Below are 18,658 nucleotides of genomic sequence, written 5' to 3'. Positions count from 1 at the left end.
GTTTTTCGAGACAGGGTTTCTCTGTATAGCCCTGGCTGTCCTGGAACTCACTTTGTAGACCAGGCTGGCCTCGAACTCAGAAATCCACCTGCCTCTTCTTATTCATTATTCTTTCTTCCTAACCATCATCCTAATTTATAAGCAGCACACAGCTGTATCAATGTTAAAAATTTCTCATTTTGTTAAATCCAAAGATAATCAAGTTGATTGTATGCCACAGAAACACTGCTTGTTGTTTAGCTTCTGTCCTTGGTCAACATCTCTATTACATACATTTTTCTCAATTGTCTAAAATATAGTGCAAGCAGAATGTCTATTTACATTAGCTGGATGAAGTTACCTAAACTGGTTAACATACCCTTTCCAAAATTTAGGGGTTGAGTGTAGCAATGAAGGAACTATTATATTTGAAGATTATGGGTGTTTTTTATATTGTTAGAATTGAGTATTATAAATAGAAAATGAAAATATTGAGAAATCTGTCACAAATAAAATATAAGCGCTTAGGTACAGGTTAACTCTATAGTGAGAAGTTATTCTGGGTTGATTGATTCAGACTGCAGTATAATAGGATTGTTTTAGATAGGGTTTTCAGGTAGCGCAGGATAGCCTGGAACTCAATGTTGTAGGTTTTTTTAAATTAATTATTTATCTACATTCCAGACACTGTCTGCCTCATGGTCCCTTCTCCCACAGTTCTTCACATTCCCCCACCCCTTTGCCTCTCAGAGGGTACTATCACTTGAGATTTTGATCTTAGCCATTCTGACTGGTATAAGATGGAATCTCAGAGTTATTTTTGTATGCATTCCCCTGATGACTAAGAACTTAAACATTTAAGTGCTTCTTTGCCATTCAAGATTCCTCTCTTGAGGATACTATTTAGCCCTGTATCCCCCTTTAAAATTGAATTATTTGTGTTTTTGGTGTCTAACTTCTTGAGTTCTTCATAAATTTTGGATAAAACCACTCTGTCAGATGTAGGGGTGGTGAAAATCCTTTCCCAATCTGTGGGGTGCCATTTTGTTCCATTGCTTTACTGAAGCTTTTCAGTTTCATGAGGTCCCATTTATCATTTGTTGATATTAGAGCCTGAACCATTGGTATTCTGCTTAAGAAGTTGTCTCCTGTACCAAGTAGTTCAAGGTTGTTCCCCACTTTCTTATATGAGATTTTGTGTATCCAGTTTTATGTTGAGATCTTTGACCCACTTAGACGTCAGTTTTGTGCAGGCTGGTAGATATGGATCTATCTGCATTTTCTACATGCAGACTGACAGACCAGCACCATTTGTTGAATATGCTTTTTTCCCCCATTAAATAGTTTTGCCAAAAGTAAAGTGCCCATCGGTGTGTGTGTTTATTTCTGGGACTTGATCAACCTTGATCAACTTGTCTGTTCCATTGCCAATGCCATGCAGTTTTATCACTATTACTTGGTAGTATAGTGTGCGGTCAGGGATGGTGATACCTCCATTTTTTATTGTTTATTGTTCAGTATTGATTTTACTGTCATGAGGTTTTTTGTTTTTTTTCCATATGAAGTTTGAGAATTTCCCTGCCAAGGTCTGTAAAGAATTGTATTGAAATTTTGATGGAAGTTGCATTGAATATGTAGATGGACATTTTCATCATGTTAATCCTACCTACTCATGATCATAGGAGATATTTCCATCTTCTGATATCTTCCGTAATTTATTTCTTTAGCGAGTTAAAGTTATTGTCATATAGGCCTTTCACTTTCTTTGTCAGAGTTAAACCAAGATATTTTATAGTATTTGGGACTATTTTAAAGGGTGGTTTTTCTCTACTTTCTTTCTTGGCCAGTATATCATTTGTCCAAAGGAGGGCTATGGATTTCTTTGAGTTAATTTTGTATCCAGCCACTTTGCTGAAGGTGTTTATCAGCTGTAGGAGTTCTCTGGTAGTAATTTGGGGTTACTTATGTATACTATCATATCATCCACAAATAGTGATACTTTATGACTTCTTCCTTTCCAATTTGATCTCCTTTAGTTTTCTTATTGCTTTAGCTAGAACGTCAAGTGCTACATTGAATAGAGAGGAAGAAAGTGATCAGCCTAGTCTTGTTTTAGTGGAATTACTTTAAGTTTCTCTCCATTTAGTTTGACAGTGGCTATTGGCTTGCTGTTACTTTTAAATGTCAGCTCACCACAACCTAGAATCAGCTGAGAAGGCAGTGTCAATTTAGAAATTATTTATATCACCCATGGGCATGTCTGTGGAGGACTTTTCCAATCATTTATTAATCTGGGAAGACCTAGCCCATAGAAGGTAGAACCATTATATATATCAGGCAGAACAAACCTAGATAAGAGAAGAAACACCTTAGCAGACAGCATTGATGCATTTATTTCTCTGTTCTTGACTCTGGATGTCATGTGATTTTTCTGCTTGAATCTCATCTTAACTTCCCTGCAGGATGGACAGTAACCTTGAATTGTAAGCCAAATAAACCCTTCCCTTATATAGTTACTTTTTATAGCAATTTTTTTGTATATAAATCCCTTTGCTGGGTTCATTACCCACCTCAGTGCTTTACATTCCCAAATGAAAGATACCCCCCCCTACACACACACAGCCTTTATATTTTGATATATCTTAAACAGAGCAACAGCCAGGCCACTTCCTAACCTAATGTGTTTTATCCACCTCCCACCAATAATCCTGAGTTATTACTTACAAAATTATATATTCTGTCTTGGCTGCCCTGGACCCAGAGGGCTGCACAACTGGGCCGCACTCCTTCACATGCTGGCTATGCCTGCCTGTCCTCCACTATTCTCAAGCATGGCATCTTTTCTCACCTTTTCCTTCTCCCAGCATGGTAGATCATCTTCCTCTTCCTTTGCTCCCAAGCCTGGGGAAAATCTCAAGTCATGCCTTTGTCTGCACTGCCCAGTCATTGGCTGCTGGCATCTTTATTTACCAATCAGAACCAACTTCATGCAGGATCCCTCAATGTTTTACATGAGGATGTGCAAACAATTGTAGAGACCCAAATCAACATAATAATACAAGCAGCATTAGGCCAAACCAACTACAACTATTGTCTGAATATTTTATCCCAGCTCAAAAGTGAAACTGGAACTTTTGTTTTCTGTTTTGAGTTATAATTATATAATCATTGCTTAAAATAATTAAATCATATAAAAAAGTTTAGTCTTGAAAGATCAAAGTAGTCCTCCTACTAGGTATGGTTGAACAACATTAGTTATGTCATTGTGATGGAAGGCATTATGGCTAAGGCATCAATAATCTAGTGGGCTGTGTCAGGGTTTGATTTAGTTATTTGCTCATTTGTTTGGAGACAGCATTTCTCCACAGAGCCCTGACTGGTCTCAAGTTTTGTAGTTCTCTTGCCTCAGCCTTCTGATTGCTGGCACTATAGCATTCATTAATATATGTGGCATCATCAGAGTTTTTATTAGCTATTTCCTTCAAGGGTCTTCACCTGTATACCTACACTTGCAATGTGAGTGCTGCAACAGAACTTGGTACATTTTCTTTGACCACAGCAACATTCCTTTTAAAAGGCTTATACCACCTTGTACTCTGTGCTTTGAAAAGTAAAGCATTGCTGGACATGTTTTTGTTTTTGTTTTTTTCTGTTTTTTTTTTTTTTTTCTAGAGAGAATTTCTCTGTAGACCTGTCTGCCCTAGAATTTACTTTGTCCACCAGGTTAGCCTCAAACTCAGAAGATCTACGGGCTTCTGCCTCCCAAATGCTGGAATTAAAGTTATGCACCACTATGCCTGGTCCCATGTTGTGGCTACTTTTGTGTTCCAATAGAGTTGAATAGTTTCAACAGAGACCTTATGGTCTATATTCTATAACATATACCCTAAAGCTCTGTATACTTGCTGTAAGCCTGTGTGGAGTGTGAAGGAATTAAGAGATTCTTTTTGTATCCATTGGGCAGAGGTCAGGTGGAGGATGAGATGTGCAATAGAAGACACTTGTATTTTCCTTTTAGCTGGGCAGATAAAATTGCCTTTTCCAACATTCCAATTGGACACTTTCCAGTGGGGACTCAGGTCTGAAGTTTATTACACTGTTCTGGATTCACCTTAAGATGATGGGGTGACAAGTTACCAAACTAGGAAAAGCACAAAGAGTGACCAAGATGATGAAATGGCTGCTGGCAAGAATTGAAAATCTGATATGAAATATTAATTTGCCTTATAATTCAAATTTTCTTCTTGTCGATTTGACTTTGAGGTTGTTGTCTTTCTCCCATCTTCCTTAAATGGAAACACAAATCCCTTTAGAGCCTGGCATTGCATTCCCCAAGGACATGTTCTTTCATTCCATCTGTTTGGAATGCAATTTCAAGAGAAGCAGCCAATATCTTTATCTGACTACTTAGTTTTATATCGGATTGGATGTTTCTTTGTTTTTTTTGTGAGTAGAAAAGATACCATTTTTAAAATAGTGTAGAGGTGATATCAGTAATGTAAATCACAAATTTGAATTTGGTGCTTACATACACAAAATAAAGTTTAAAGACTTAAAAATGAGTCTGTGGAAAAAAAACCCTGTTTGACAGCATATGTATTTCTAGGAATCAAAATAAAGTATGCCTAGCACGGGGAGGCATGCCTTTCACAAGAGGCAGAGGCAGGATTATGAGTGTTAGATCAACCTTGGCAACATAGTACGAGACTGTGTCAAAGAGGAGTACTATGGAAGATACAAGGTAGACTTGTACACCGATCCCAAAAGCAACCTATTTCTGGGCTGAGTTCATTCACCTAACTTGATTATACTTTGACGTTAAAGTTTACCTAAGCCAGGGCTTTACTGTATAAGAGAATTAAGTTAGGCGTCTCCTTCCTCTCTAGTGAAGAGTGTAGGGATATAAAGGTTTCTTCTTGTCCATCTTTCCCTTACCTCTAAGTTGCTTTGAGTCCTTGTATCTAATACTCAAAGTAGATGACTTTCTACCAAAGGGGTGTGTGTGTGTGTGTGTGTGTGTGTGTATGTGTGTATATATGTGTGTGTGTGTGTGTGTGTATATATATATATATATATGTATATATATATACATATGTATATACACATATATATCTGTATATACATATATATATGTATATATATATGTGTGTGTGTGTATATAGTGTGTGTGTGTGCATGCATATATGTCTCTGTGTGTTTGTGACTGGGTGTACATGTAGTTTCAGAGAGCTAAACTTCTGATAAGACAACTCTAGAGAAAACCATCAGGACCCTCTTAATTCTTGATGCTCATCAAGTACAAGTAACCATCAGTCCTCAATACCTATTCTTTTTCTGCTGCCTTTTCTTTTCCTGAGGTTATCATCACATTAAATGCCCTGTGTCTTCTACTACATGCTGGGATGACTGTACTTGATAACAACTGGCTGATTACTTCACATCAGCACCTCATTTCAGAGTGGAGAGACACTACTTTCTGAAGGCATCTAGTCCCCAAGTCACAGCTGTATCAGTCAAAGACCACCCAGTCTCCAGGAATTCCTAGAGATTTCTCTGCTCAGTATAGGGTAAAAGTGAATAGAAGTTAAAGGAATGACTTATTCAGAAAGCAGCAACATTAGACTTTCAGAAATATTTTTACTTAGTAACCATCGACAGCAACATAAACTGAAGAGTCTCAAAGTTGCATATTTTTAGACATCTCCAATAATTTCAAATGCTACTGTGTAACACTCCTTCTCCAAACTGGCAAAAGATTATAAATATCCCTCAGTAAAAAAATTAAGTTACCAAAAATACATATTTCTAATATGTTAGTACATTAATTCACCACAATATGAATTGATAAAAACTACAACCTAAAAGCTAAATTCACTTTTTTTTTACTTTTTTTTCTTTTTTCTTTCTTCTTTTTTGCTATAGAGTTTAGCTACACACTGCTCCTCAGGAGATTTAGTGCATTTCAGACTAAAGAAAATAAAGGGCAGTACTCACATTTTCATATTTAGAGCTCAACTACTTGTAGGACAATGTAGAGAATCAGCACTACTAAGTTAATAGACATCCCTGCTGAAGTCTGGGGAAAACTCAGTAGAATCAGTTCAAGTCAAAATACCCATTACTAGTAAGCACATTAATATGAATGTGGTCCAATTATCTTGAGTAAAGAATAGTTAGGACACCTGGATCTGAGGCACAACTATGACTTTGATGAGATAACTGGCTATTCCAGGTGTACTGTGGTAAGCAAGACCTGAGGATAGATCCTTTAGTAGTACTCTTACAGGACAGTGGACAACTTGGTAAGATTAAGATTCTCTTTGCCTTAATGCCCCTAAATCTTCTCTTACTGAGAGAACATATTTGTCATTCCAGTACTGAAAAGATTAAGACAGAAGGACTGCCATGAGCTCAAGACCCAACTGGGCTTCATAGAAAGATTGTATGTCAGGGGGGGGGAGGGGAAGGAGGAAGGGGAATGGGGAAAGGGGATGGAGGAGTTGGGGGAGGGAACTAAGGGAGGGGAAAGAGGAAGGGAGAAAGGGGAGTGATGGAGGGGGAAGAGGGAGAGGTGAGAGGGAGGGGGAGGAGAGGAGACGAAGGGAATAAACAAATGAACTTACTAACTGGAACAAGATAATGGAAGGGATGTCTTTCAAAATACTTCATATAGAAAAATAACTTTCATTAATACATAGTTAATCATTAATGCAATGAAGATATAAATGAATATGTGACAAGCAAAAATAAATGACAAGCATATTTAAAGACTACTCTCTGTAAGAAACATTAGTTTTACTATTGCTGCTGTCATTTGTTGCACATATGCGCACAGGCACACACAGCTTTCTAGTATTAAGTAGTCACATTATTATTCAATTGCTTGTCTAAGTGTCTTTCTTGAGGTTACTCATCCATCAGGTCTCCTAGCCTTTGAGGGTTTCTATCTGTCTAAATGAGGAAACAAAGTAGCCATTATATTTTGGCCAGTTTGCTCTTGTGCTCAGGTATCAGTAGATACTAGACTCTATGCCACTTCAACTCCCTAACCTTGAACCCAATTTTAATCTTAATAACTTTAATTGTTAGTCAAGTATTTAAAAGCCACATAAAATGTGGACAACTTACGTTCTTAAACCACAGCTTCTGAACAAGCATCCCCAGCTCGGAACTGTTCCCCAGTAAGACCACTCTTCCCCACGTCTCTTACAGGCCACTTGTGTTTCCTCTGTTGCTTCCACAACTCTACATTTTCAAGGCTGTTTGTTTCTAGGATAGGGAGTTTCCAGCGACCTGGAAAGGGGATAACATTTGAAATGTAAATAAAGAAAATATACAATAAAAGAAAAAAAAAGTTGTGTGGATTCTCAGTAATTCACATGTTGGCTGTTTTGATAAAATAAATATCAAGTGCCTCAAAGGGGAAAAACAAGATGTACTAAGTGAGAGCAGCCCAGCATCCACAGTATATATTACCCACGGGACTGTGATACCACCCTCTCAATCTCAGTGGTTTTCAGGTAGTTTCTAGTTTTTCCTGTATGATTTACTTCTCTATAGCTAGAGAGGATGGGTTGTTTGAGTTTTTTTATTTTTTCATATCAATGTTCTGTACAGAGTACATGCTAATGATCTCCTACTTAGTATTCAGATAGTTAAGAAATTAAGATTTTAAATGGCATTCATGATTGTTTACTTGGCAAGAGCTAAAATTCCACTCAATATCAAGTACAGTGCTAGAGATGGTGAATTCATAAATGTAAACAAATAAAAACTTAAAGACAGAACAGCAATGGACCCTTGATCTCAGTCTGTATAGAAGCCAACATGCACGTTTCTACTATGTATTCTGTTATTGTTTGATACTGTGTTAGTGCCACGTGGCTGTGGCCCATCACTTTGGCATTGGCATCCCTGGGATAGGGGAATGAGTGTTAAGGAACCATGTTCTTAGGGTCTGGCAGCATTTTCGGCACATACCAGGTTCTTGGGGAATGCTTGGTATGAACTAGACTACAGTATAATTTGAAAACTGTTACTTTAGAGACTGTATGGTGTGGTGTTGGGAGGACAGGCGAGGGGGCTGCCCAGCATGCTTTTCTGTTTCTTGGCTAGGATAAGCCCTTGTGGCCAAATGACAGCCCTGTCAGCCTATGTTTGGCCACAGTTTCACTTGGACAGTAATTGTACTTAAACCAATATTGGCAGTCCTCACTTGGTGGATTGCATTTTTGAGGAGGCACTGTAATGAAGAAGCATGGAAGTTGGCTAAAGGGGGTTCTTACATTTCTGAACAAGGACTTTAAACACATACTTTTACAGCAAAAGCCTATGCTTAGTAAATTTTGATATACCTATTACATAGTATAAATTTTTCAAAGGTTAAACCAACTTCTGCATTTCCCATTGGCCTTTAAATGGTGTTTAACCCATTACATTTATGTGTTACAAAGAGGTTTCCTGAAACACCTACAAGAAATAGTTAGCACATTGACCCTTCTGATGGAGTGAGCCTGGGATGCCTTTAGGAGAGAAAGAAAATTTCTATATGTTCTTAAAAGCTTTTTTTGTAATGTTTTAAAATTTTATTTAAAATGACTTTTGTGGGGTCTGCAACCCTATAGGTGGAACAACGATATGAACTAACCAGTACCCCCAGAGCTTGTGTCTCTAGCTGCATATGTATCAGAAGATGGCCTAGTCAGCCATCATTGGGAAGAGAGGCCCATTGGTCTTGCAAACTTTATATGCCCCAGTACAGGGGAATGCCAGGGCTAAGAAGTGGGAGTGGGTGGGTAGAGTAGTGGGGGGAGGGTATGGGGGACTTTTGGGATAGCATTGGAAATGTAAATGAGGAAAATACCTAATAAAAAAATTTAAAAAATGACTTTTGTATGGAAAGAAAGAATTAGTAAAACGTAGTTTTTAAAGGAGGGTAACAAGCTTATGTGGTTCTGGGGAGATGGCTCCTGGCTGAATGTAAGTCAGTGAGGACCCCAAAGGGATCATGCTCCCACTCAGAAGTATTGCCTCTTGGAGACCTGGCCGGATTGGGAGGGGGCACCTGGGGCTGCTGAAAAAGGTTTTCACTGGCTGCAGGACATCAGGGTGGAGTTTCTGGGGGAAAGTGGCTTGCACATTGCTAGTTCACAAGGCCTTTGGTTTAGCGCTACATGCTAAGTCTTTGGTATAAACTGTGAATCCATAGAATCCAGGAGGGCCAGCCCAACTCTATATATGTTCATTCAGCATCAGTCATAGCATTTAAAGAATGCTTCACTGCATAGATAATATTTTCAGGTGTGTTTTTCATATAACGGAAGGGTTAAGTGTTATAGAACATTAGGAAACAAGACCTGGCAAGGAAAGATGAAACAACCATAGAGTTAGTTTGAAGGTTAAAGCAGGTTTGGCAAAATTAAAGCTCTAGCTTTGTGTTCCCAAATCTAGAAAGGACTGAGACATGATCTAAAATGTTATTTGTTTTTCCTTGTTGATATCAAAAGGGCTATTTCATAGTGTTTAATATAAAGGCTTTTTTTTTTTGTAAACCCAGGTAGCTTATTAAACTGTATATTTTAAGTAATTGTTTCTGTTATTTTCATTATATTAGTAAATTTCACTTACAAAGGTTTCACTTACTTTAAGGACACATAGCGCTTTTTGACACTTCATAACTCTACTGCCCTTCCCTCGTATTAACTCCCCTATGTACTTTTCATGCACATATGCATGTGTACCCTGGTACATATGTCTTTGTTGTCTCACGTTACATATAACTTGTAGCCTGCCTTTTTATTCCAGTTCACAATAGGCCATTTGCACTTACTCTGAATCATTTGTTCGTAATTCCCAGTGTGCTTTTTTTTTTAATGGTTATAGTATTCTACTATCAATATATCAAATGTATCAAATTTGAGAGTACATAATTAAGCTTTCTCCAGCAAGATTTATGCCTGAAATAATCCCAAGGGACTGTACTGAGAATGACAGGCATTTGAGAAATTCTGCATTCGTGAAGTGGTATCAAGCAAGGAATGGGAAAGGGGAGCTTTATGTAACAATAAAGGCCAGTAAAAGGACTTTGTAAAATGAATTGCAAATGTTTGTTGCTATAACTTTTTGGCCAAAAGCCCTAATGGTGCAGACCATATTTAAAAGCAAAATCAGTCCTTGTAGATAATGGCTAATTGATGAAGTGTGGAACCCTTGCTTTTAAAACAAGGTATATATTTACAATTATATATGTCCATCACTCTGTTCTGTTTTGTCCTTTGAAAAAGGACATTTTTTTTTTACCATGTCTTGGATAATAATTTGTAACAGTAAAGACTTCTTGCCTCTTCAAAAACTGTAGCAAGAAACCTAACAATTTGTGGACATACTGGTCATGTAGTTTGACCATGACTGAGAGGCCTCGGACCAGCTGTAGGCCTCTGTTTATTAAAGTTACAGCATTTGAGGCTACAAATAAATCTTTTATAGGGTAGCAAGCTATACTTCTATACCCACTATTTTCTTCCCCCAGCAAAGAGGCAATGTCATAATATAATGCTATACCTATGGAGACTTGGTGGTCCTGTTCCTGATTTGCTGGTGTTTAGGTGTTTTGTGGTCATTTAATGTGCAGATATGTATAGACTCAAAAAGGAAAGGCAGATAGCTGCCATTTTGTCTTTATGGCTTAGAAATTACCATTATGTAATCTATTTTATTCAACATTTTAGCCTTTTTCTAATTTCTGGATTTATTTTTTTTTCATGTTTGAAAATTTAAGGACACTGTGATTTATTTCAGTTAAATTTTCTACCCCAATTATCTCTTGGTATGTAGGAAATGTATGACTTAAGTCTTTGGAGAATTCTGATGCAATGAATATAGTGCTGGAATAGTATTCTTGGAAAAGAATGGGTGTGGTGCTATTGAACTTGCATATTCTTTGGATACTGGTGATCACCACCAGTTAAATCTGTTAGAAATAATAATTGACTACAGACTGTTGAAACCATGGCCTTTCAGTTAACCAGCCTGCCACGCCTCTCCTGTTCTCTCCAGAAAGCACACATTGCTACCTGTGCCTGATACCTAGGTCTGGCCCAGAATTCACTGGCTCTGCCAGAAGATCTGATTTAGAATTCAAATCTACTAATTGCTTTCTTTAAACACCTCATTGGAGCATTCTGTCTTTTGGTTGCAAATGCACAGTACTAATTACCTGTTACTTCTATCTTCATATTATGTGTCAGTGGGTGTATACGTTATTGCAAATCTTTATAATAATCTTGAAAGGTTTGGTGCTCTCTATATGAGAAGATGCCAAAGTCTGTAGAGGCAAGTGGCTATTCAAAGTTGCAGAGCTCGTAGGACAAACCTAGTGTTTCAGACCTGTTCTTGTGGGAATGCAGTCTCTGTTTCACAAGCTGTTACTAGCAGCCATTCAAGAAAGGAGACTGGGTTTAGGGAAAGCCCAGTCATAAACAAAGCATCCAATACTCCCTGTGTGACTGACTTTTTAGTGCCTGGGATCCTCATTTACAAATTGTGGGTTCCACTCAATGGGAAAGAGTAAGTGGAAATATATATGTAAAGGCCTTGGCACAGTGATGTCTCCACAAAAATGATCTTTTCTTTGCCCATGTGTCACATCATTCTCTGAACAAAAAGGAAGAGAGCATTGACATGTGCTTTAGGTAACATACCAGGCATTTAAATATACTTTGAAATTTGATATTTTCCCGACTATCTGACAAGAGTTCCCATTCTGTTTTCTACTGTAAGACTTTGAAAGGCAGAGCAGATATCAGTCTTAGAAATGGTGTAACTTGTAGTCAGAGAATATTCTATATAATCACCTGCTTTAATCCCATTTCAACTCGCAAACATTTCTGGAGTTTCCTGCTGTCTCAAGCCCTTTGCTGGCACTCTGACCTAGCTTATTAATATGGTAAGCTGTTGGGAGAGTTAGGGATGGATTAGAATGCTATGACATAAATAAATCAGAGTATGTACAAGTATTTCTCTGATCATTAACATTTTGCTTGAGGTAACCAATGCATAACTATTTTTTTTCTCTTTAACATTGTTTGTAGGATGCAGAATAGAAAACTGTGATTCTTGCTTTAGCAAAGACTTTTGTACGAAGTGCAAAGTAGGCTTTTATTTGCATAGAGGCCGCTGCTTTGATGAGTGTCCAGATGGTTTCGCATCGTTAGATGAGACTATGGAATGTGTAGGTGAGTAATTCTTAATTCAACTTTCAAATTCAAAATTTCATTGCAATTTTTTATGCCTGTTTCTGCAAATACTCATATTGGATAAAGTCAACCTAAAAGTAAATGGGTTCTGTTGTTCATTAGAACTAAAAGGGTTTTTGTTTGCTGATTTTGAATATTTTAGGCATCACGATGATGGATAGCTTTGTTTCAACATTTGGTAGTTATGTATTTGCCAAGTTAGGCTACTTAAGGGCTGATAACGTTTATCATCTGTAATATATCCATTTCTTATTAAGTTATTAGTACTGTTAGAGAAAAACATTTTATTTAGTAGAATAATAAAACGTCCCAGCAGTGTCATGCCAGCCATCCTATAATCTTAGCCATGCAAGCAAATGAACCATGGACCTTCTTGCTAAGCCATCTGTGTAAAAAAACTTAAGTTGAAAGAATACCTTTGTGCTGAAATGTATTTTCTTGATGACTGACCACATTTTACAAAATTTATTAAAGTGAGTTTGCTATTAACTGAGTTTTAGATCTATAGAATGCATACTTTAATATACATAGTGGTGTGAAAAAATAATCATACATTTTACAGGCTTCATATGAACTCACATAAAGTCTTGCTTTTGTACCAAGTGCAAAGTAGGCTTTTATTTGCATAGAGGCTACTGATTGATGAATGTTTATAAAATACCGTGTGTGTGCCAGTGATTAACAGGTAAATTTGCCAAATACATTGATTGATTCTAAACTCTAATTTCATGTCCATCTCCCTCAAATTTTACTAGGTACATTATATACCGGATTTGATGTGCAATAATCATCAATTATACTTCCCATTTCTTTTTTAAACTATTTTATTTATTATTATATGTAAGTATTTAGACACACCAGAAGAGAGTGTCATATCTCACTATGGGTTGTTGTGAGCCACCATGTGGTTGCTGGGATTTGAACCCAGGACCTTCGGAAGAGCAGTCAGTGCTCTTATCCACTGAGCCATCTAACTGCCCCCTACTTCCCATTTCTTAAAAGGAGAGATTTTAAAATGGAACGTGACAATTTTTCACTGTAGAAATGTTGCTGAAATATTTTGCAAACTATTGTGGAGGAAAATTTACTTAAGAGTGTGGTTTGGAAAGAAATGTGTTGTAATTGTATTTATATGTGTTAGTACATGCAGATTATCACTCAACTAAAAATGAGAGAGCCACTAAAGCATATATTCTGAGTGTTGTTTTAGCTTTTAATAAGAGACACACCTGTTAGAAATTGTGAATGGAAATGTGCATAATATTTCATGACAATCCTGTGCATTGGCCTATATATCAATTTTAGGTGGGTTCGAAAAATTACAGAATTGGCCCTGGTGCCTACTGAGTTTGAAAATGCCGTGTGTTAAGTGTAGACTCCAGGCTGGGGTCCTCATGTACACACAGGGGCAGCTTTGCAAGTCTGTTAGGAGTCTCAGCTCTGCACGCTCTCCTCCCACCTCCACCACTACTCCATAATCTTATAAAAAGGGACAATAAACATTGCCCATGCCTAGGAATTTATATTATACAGCATAGATATAGAGGTTTTGAAATATATCAGCATACTTGTTAACAAATAGATAGATTATGCAGAATCAGAAATGCATGCGGCACACACACAAGCACATACACACACGCACGCACACACACACCTCCTTGCCTACCTTCTAGAACTTAAAACAAACACAGTTATAGATTTGGAGTAGGGCATGGGAAATTAGCCTGTCAGCTTCTATCTTCTGTCATGGCATGCAGAGAGCCTGTTCTGTTTTAGGTTTTGTCTGTTTAGAGATCATCTTCTAGAGATGATACAGTTTTGCATCTAGGCCTTACCAGCAGTATTCCTTTGAAAACAGGACAGATGGAAAGCACGAGGCCTTTAATTGCTTACTAGGAATTTGTTTGTCTTAACTGTCAATGCTCTGTGACTTAAACAACTGTAGTTCCAGAAAGATGAGTGTAGATCCTACAGAATACATAACCTGCTATTTGATATTTGTGGTGGAGGTGATGGATAAAGTCTAATGAAAAGTGGACACCCAACTGCCATCTGTGTTTGTATCTTTTAAATCTTTATCAGAAGGTTGTGAAGTTGGTCCTTGGAGCGAATGGGGAACGTGTAGCAGAAACAACCGCACGTGTGGATTTAAATGGGGTCTGGAAACCAGAACACGGCAGATTGTTAAAAAGCCAGCAAAAGACACAATACCATGTCCGACCATTGCGGAGTCCAGGAGATGCAAGATGGCCATGAGGCACTGTCCAGGAGGTGGGTCTAAACAGTTATGCTCATGTGCTGCCTGCTTTCTGAAATTTTCCTTCCTCCCTCCTTCTCCCAGTAAATGCTATTTATTCATGATGGAAACCTGATACTAACATTGGAGATGAGATAAAAATCCTACCTTTTTTTTTTAAAGAAACAAATGCTTAAGTTGTGATTTATATACAGTGAACATTTTATTTGCTGTTTTAATAGGTTTTACATAGCTTGAAGGAGTATCTATATGCTTTCAAAAATGAGATTTCTAAAAGTGTGGGTTGTGTGTATGTGTCTCTCTGTGTGTATGTGTATGTGTGTCTCTCTCTCTCTCTCTCTCTCTCTCTCTCTGTGTTTTCAAATGTGCCATAATAAAGGTTCGTATGAAGTTGGGCCTTTGCGGATGGTGCTCAGAAGAAGGAGCCAACGTTCAGTTGAGAAGAGTTTAGATTCAAAAGTTTATAGAATCTGTAAAATTATCTGCATCATTACTAGTTGAAGATGACAACTTAAAATAAACTTATCCAAACACTGGGAGGAAAAAACCCTGCCTTAATGTTACCACAATTATCCCTGTCTCTTTGTTTTGATAATAATTTGTAGCAAACAGCTACTGGTATGTGTGTGCTTAACTCTTTGTAATAATTATATTGATTTGCAGTCATTATTCTATAATAGCTGGATTAGGGTCATTTGGAAATTAGGAGAGGAGTACCTAGCAAGGTGTTGGACAACACAGAACCAGGAGATCAAAATGCAATTCTTGTGTATATGCGTATATGGGTTGTGAATACATGTGTGTTTGTGACATGTATGTGTACATGTGTGTGAATGTGGAGGCCAGATGGCAACATTAGGCATCTCCCTTTATTGTTTTCAACCTTTTAAAGGCATGGCTCCATACTGACCTGGAACTCACTAATTTGGCTAGACTGTTTGGCCAGCAAGGCCCTAGGACCCTCTGTCTCTATGCACTTTCTGCAAGGCTAGAGTTACCTGACTTGTATGTAGATGCTGGGTAGACGAACTTTGCTCTTCATAACGGTCCAGCAAGCATATTACTGACTGAGCCATGCAGCATATTCATATGGAATTTTCACAATGTTAGTGTGCTTTGTAAAGCAGTAATCACTTGTTGACACTTTCTGTACCACTGGCCAAAGCCATATTGCCACAGATCCAACCGAGGTGTATTTTGTTTTGTTTTGTTTTCAAATGTACAAATTTTTAAAAAGCACAAAACAAAACAAAAGGAAAGTTGTTTTTGGAAAAGTGCCTTTAAAATACTCCAAACTTTGGATTGCCCTCTTCCCCCCTCACCCACTGTTGGTGAGTGACTTCTCAACCTTTTCACTCAAGCCCAACCAAAGACCACAGAGCTGCCTACAGTGAGTTTCTAGCCACACTCTGCTGCCTCATAGAGACTGTCCATGATCCATGGAGAAAGACGAGACTGAAGTCTGGACGACTCCAGCTGCCCTCTGAGGACGATTAGATCCAGATTCAGAAGCTCCGGGGGAGGAGCCAGCTTTTCCTCTTGAATTAGTCTTGCTTTTCCTTACTGGGCCTTTGAAACAAAGTTTTTTTGGGTCTGCTTTTCACTAACAAGGATGGTTTTGTTCACTTAAAGTGGGTATTTTTCAGTCAAAATATAAGAAAATATTTTCTTACAAAACTAATAAGCCATGTCTTGGATAGCTGAGAGCATTTAACCTACAACCTTTCGCCTAAAAGCAAAGCTGATGTATTCAGGTATGGAAAAGAAAGACTTTCCTTGTTGTGTATTGTTTATATAACTTTCCCCTCCCCCCACTCCTTTTCAGGCAACATGGTCCTGCAATTGTGGTTTACATTAATAGCAAAAATTAAACTGAAAATATTCTGGTAACAAACATGCTTATGTGTAATAAGAGCCCTGATACCACTCTACCCTTTGCAGCCTTTTATTTTTCTGGCCTTAGTCATGATTGAGAGTTTTCTAGAGAACGGATAGGTTGTTAACCATAATGTTTATTACATTTGCATTATTTGTGCCACCAACAGTTACCATTTTAATGGAATATGATTGACTCCACTGATAAATTGTGCCACAAAAAAATGGCTGAAGACTGATTTGCTCTTTTTTTTCCCCTTTCAAACAAGTGAATCAGAGATAGATTCTAGCTTAAACTTTATGTACGTTTTAACCATATTTTTTCCATTAAGCACTGTTCTAATCTCTGTAACTATCTAATTTTCAGTTACTAACATGATTTGTTTTTTGTCTAGATGTCAAATAACAAACACTCATGTCTTTATAATAGGGTTTTCATAGATATTCTGGAACTTGTTTTATTGTTTGATTTAAAGGCAAATAAGCTAAATTAGTAGAAATTAAGGGCTCTGTAATAAAATGACTTCTAATTACAAATGTAGGATATAAGAACTAAGAAATTAATTGTGGAACGTGGGCATCGGTTGCTAAAAATTGGCATAACCTCCAGTGGAGAGTCCCACCTTGCCTCAGGTGAGAGTTGGGGAAAGTCCCTTTCTTCAGCTGGTCATGCTGATTACAGGAAGAATGGAGAAGAAAACCGCGTTATCCCCCTTTCCATCTTGATTTGATTTCAGTGATCTGCTTTGACAAACCATGCAAAAATGTAAGTCGTAATCAGGTTGGAAATACAGGCATTTTTCAGATCTTTTCAACATATGTATGGATTTTTCTCCCGTTGGAGCCAATCTTAACCTGATTGCACTCAAATGCAGCCTGAGCCCCCTTCACACTGGAGCACAGGCATATTAAAATCAGCTGCTTTCGATTACGGAAAGGCCAGAGTTAGAGGTCAGCATCGTGGAATAGCTGCTGCGTGTCTAAGATGTTACACTGAAAGCTATTAAATAGGGGAAAATGAACAACTAGGAAAGTAAAAATAACAAGAAAAACATCTCAGTGTAATGATAGAGCATTCTAGATTTTTACCCATCACAACCTGATCTGCCTGTGAGGGGCAAAAGGAAAAAACTATATAGAAATTTTAGTAGATGTATTTGTGCTAAAGTACCCATTTCATTTCTAAACTCTTGGTTTCGATCAGTTGCCTTTTATTCGGCTATGAATGAAACATGTAAGATTTCTTGGACTTTCCTATCAGTCCTCAGAGATTTGGTCTATGGTCTGGGTGTCTACATCCTGTCAACTCATAACTTTTGTGACCCCCCTGACAAGTCACTTAATACTTGGCTCTTATTTCCTCATTTATAAACTGCAAATACTGATGGGGGAGATCTCTAAGATTTAGACTTCTTCTAAACTCCAGCAATTGCAGGATTAATTGCTAAAAGGAACAGGTGAGGTCTGTGGTTTCCCCATAGAAGACAAGGGAAAGAGCCCAGAGTGACTGTGGAGATGACTGTGTTTCTGGTGGTTGTTGCCCTGAACATGTGCTAAGCCATCTGCAATTGGTGGGTTTTCATTCTCCTGCTCCAAAAATGACTTCTGTGTATTCAACCTTCAAAGACAAAAGAAGAGTTATTTTAAATGTAGGTGTTACTGCTGGCTTAGCTACCAAAGAGGAGAAGTGTAAGGGAGGAACAAGAAGAGACGAGGGAGAATAAGAAACCACAGGAGGAAAAAAAAGACAAGACAATGAATTGATAATGTCTTTGGGAAACAAGTGTGAGGAAGAGTAGACCCCTAAAGAGTCAAAGTTGTACTTGCTATAGATGCAGCCATCCCTTCTCAGCTCCCCAGTGTTAGATCTCATCCTGGTGGGAAGAGTATAGTTTAGTAATAGCTCAAAAACTCTATGGGATGGGAGAAATTTCACCTCTAGTTTAAGTTGTATATTAGGCAGCGTTTTAAGAGAAAAAGATAAATGGGCTATTATATATTTGAATGATAAGTGGGAAAACAACCACAAGATGTTAAAGGATAACGATGGAAGAGACAGAGACAAATACAGAGGCACAGGGGCAAGGAACTTTGTGGAGTTAATTCTTTTTTTTTAATATATTTTAATTACGTATTTTCCTCAATTACATTTCCAATGCTATCCCAAAAGTCCTCCATATCCTCCCCCCCCACTCCCCTACCCACCCATTCCCACTTTTTGGCCCTGGCGCTCCCCTGTACTGGGGCATATAAAGTTTGCATGTCCAATGGGCCTCTCTTTCCAGTGATGGCC

General features: G+C 37.9%; 1 protein-coding gene across 5 annotated transcripts in view; it reads left to right on the top strand.

Annotated features, from left to right (window-relative positions):
* Rspo2 (R-spondin 2) overlaps positions 1–18,658 on the top strand; it is a 146,266-nt gene that overhangs the window by 77,337 nt on the left and 50,271 nt on the right. For 4 of the 5 annotated variants that reach the window (XM_029469447.1, XM_021184053.2, XM_021184055.2 and 1 more), the window contains 2 exons: positions 12,069–12,212; positions 14,316–14,504. In XM_029469447.1, the coding sequence (XP_029325307.1) occupies positions 12,069–12,212; positions 14,316–14,504 (333 nt within the window). The remainder of the gene's footprint in view (positions 1–12,068; positions 12,213–14,315; positions 14,505–18,658) is intronic. The other variant, XM_029469448.1, reaches the window with a different exon arrangement.

This window comes from Mus caroli, chromosome 15, assembly GCF_900094665.2.
Source record: "Mus caroli chromosome 15, CAROLI_EIJ_v1.1, whole genome shotgun sequence".
NCBI classification, from domain to species: domain Eukaryota; kingdom Metazoa; phylum Chordata; class Mammalia; order Rodentia; family Muridae; genus Mus; species Mus caroli.
The sequence above is the reverse complement of the archived record's forward strand: the minus strand, read 5'-3'. Positions and strand labels throughout refer to the sequence as shown.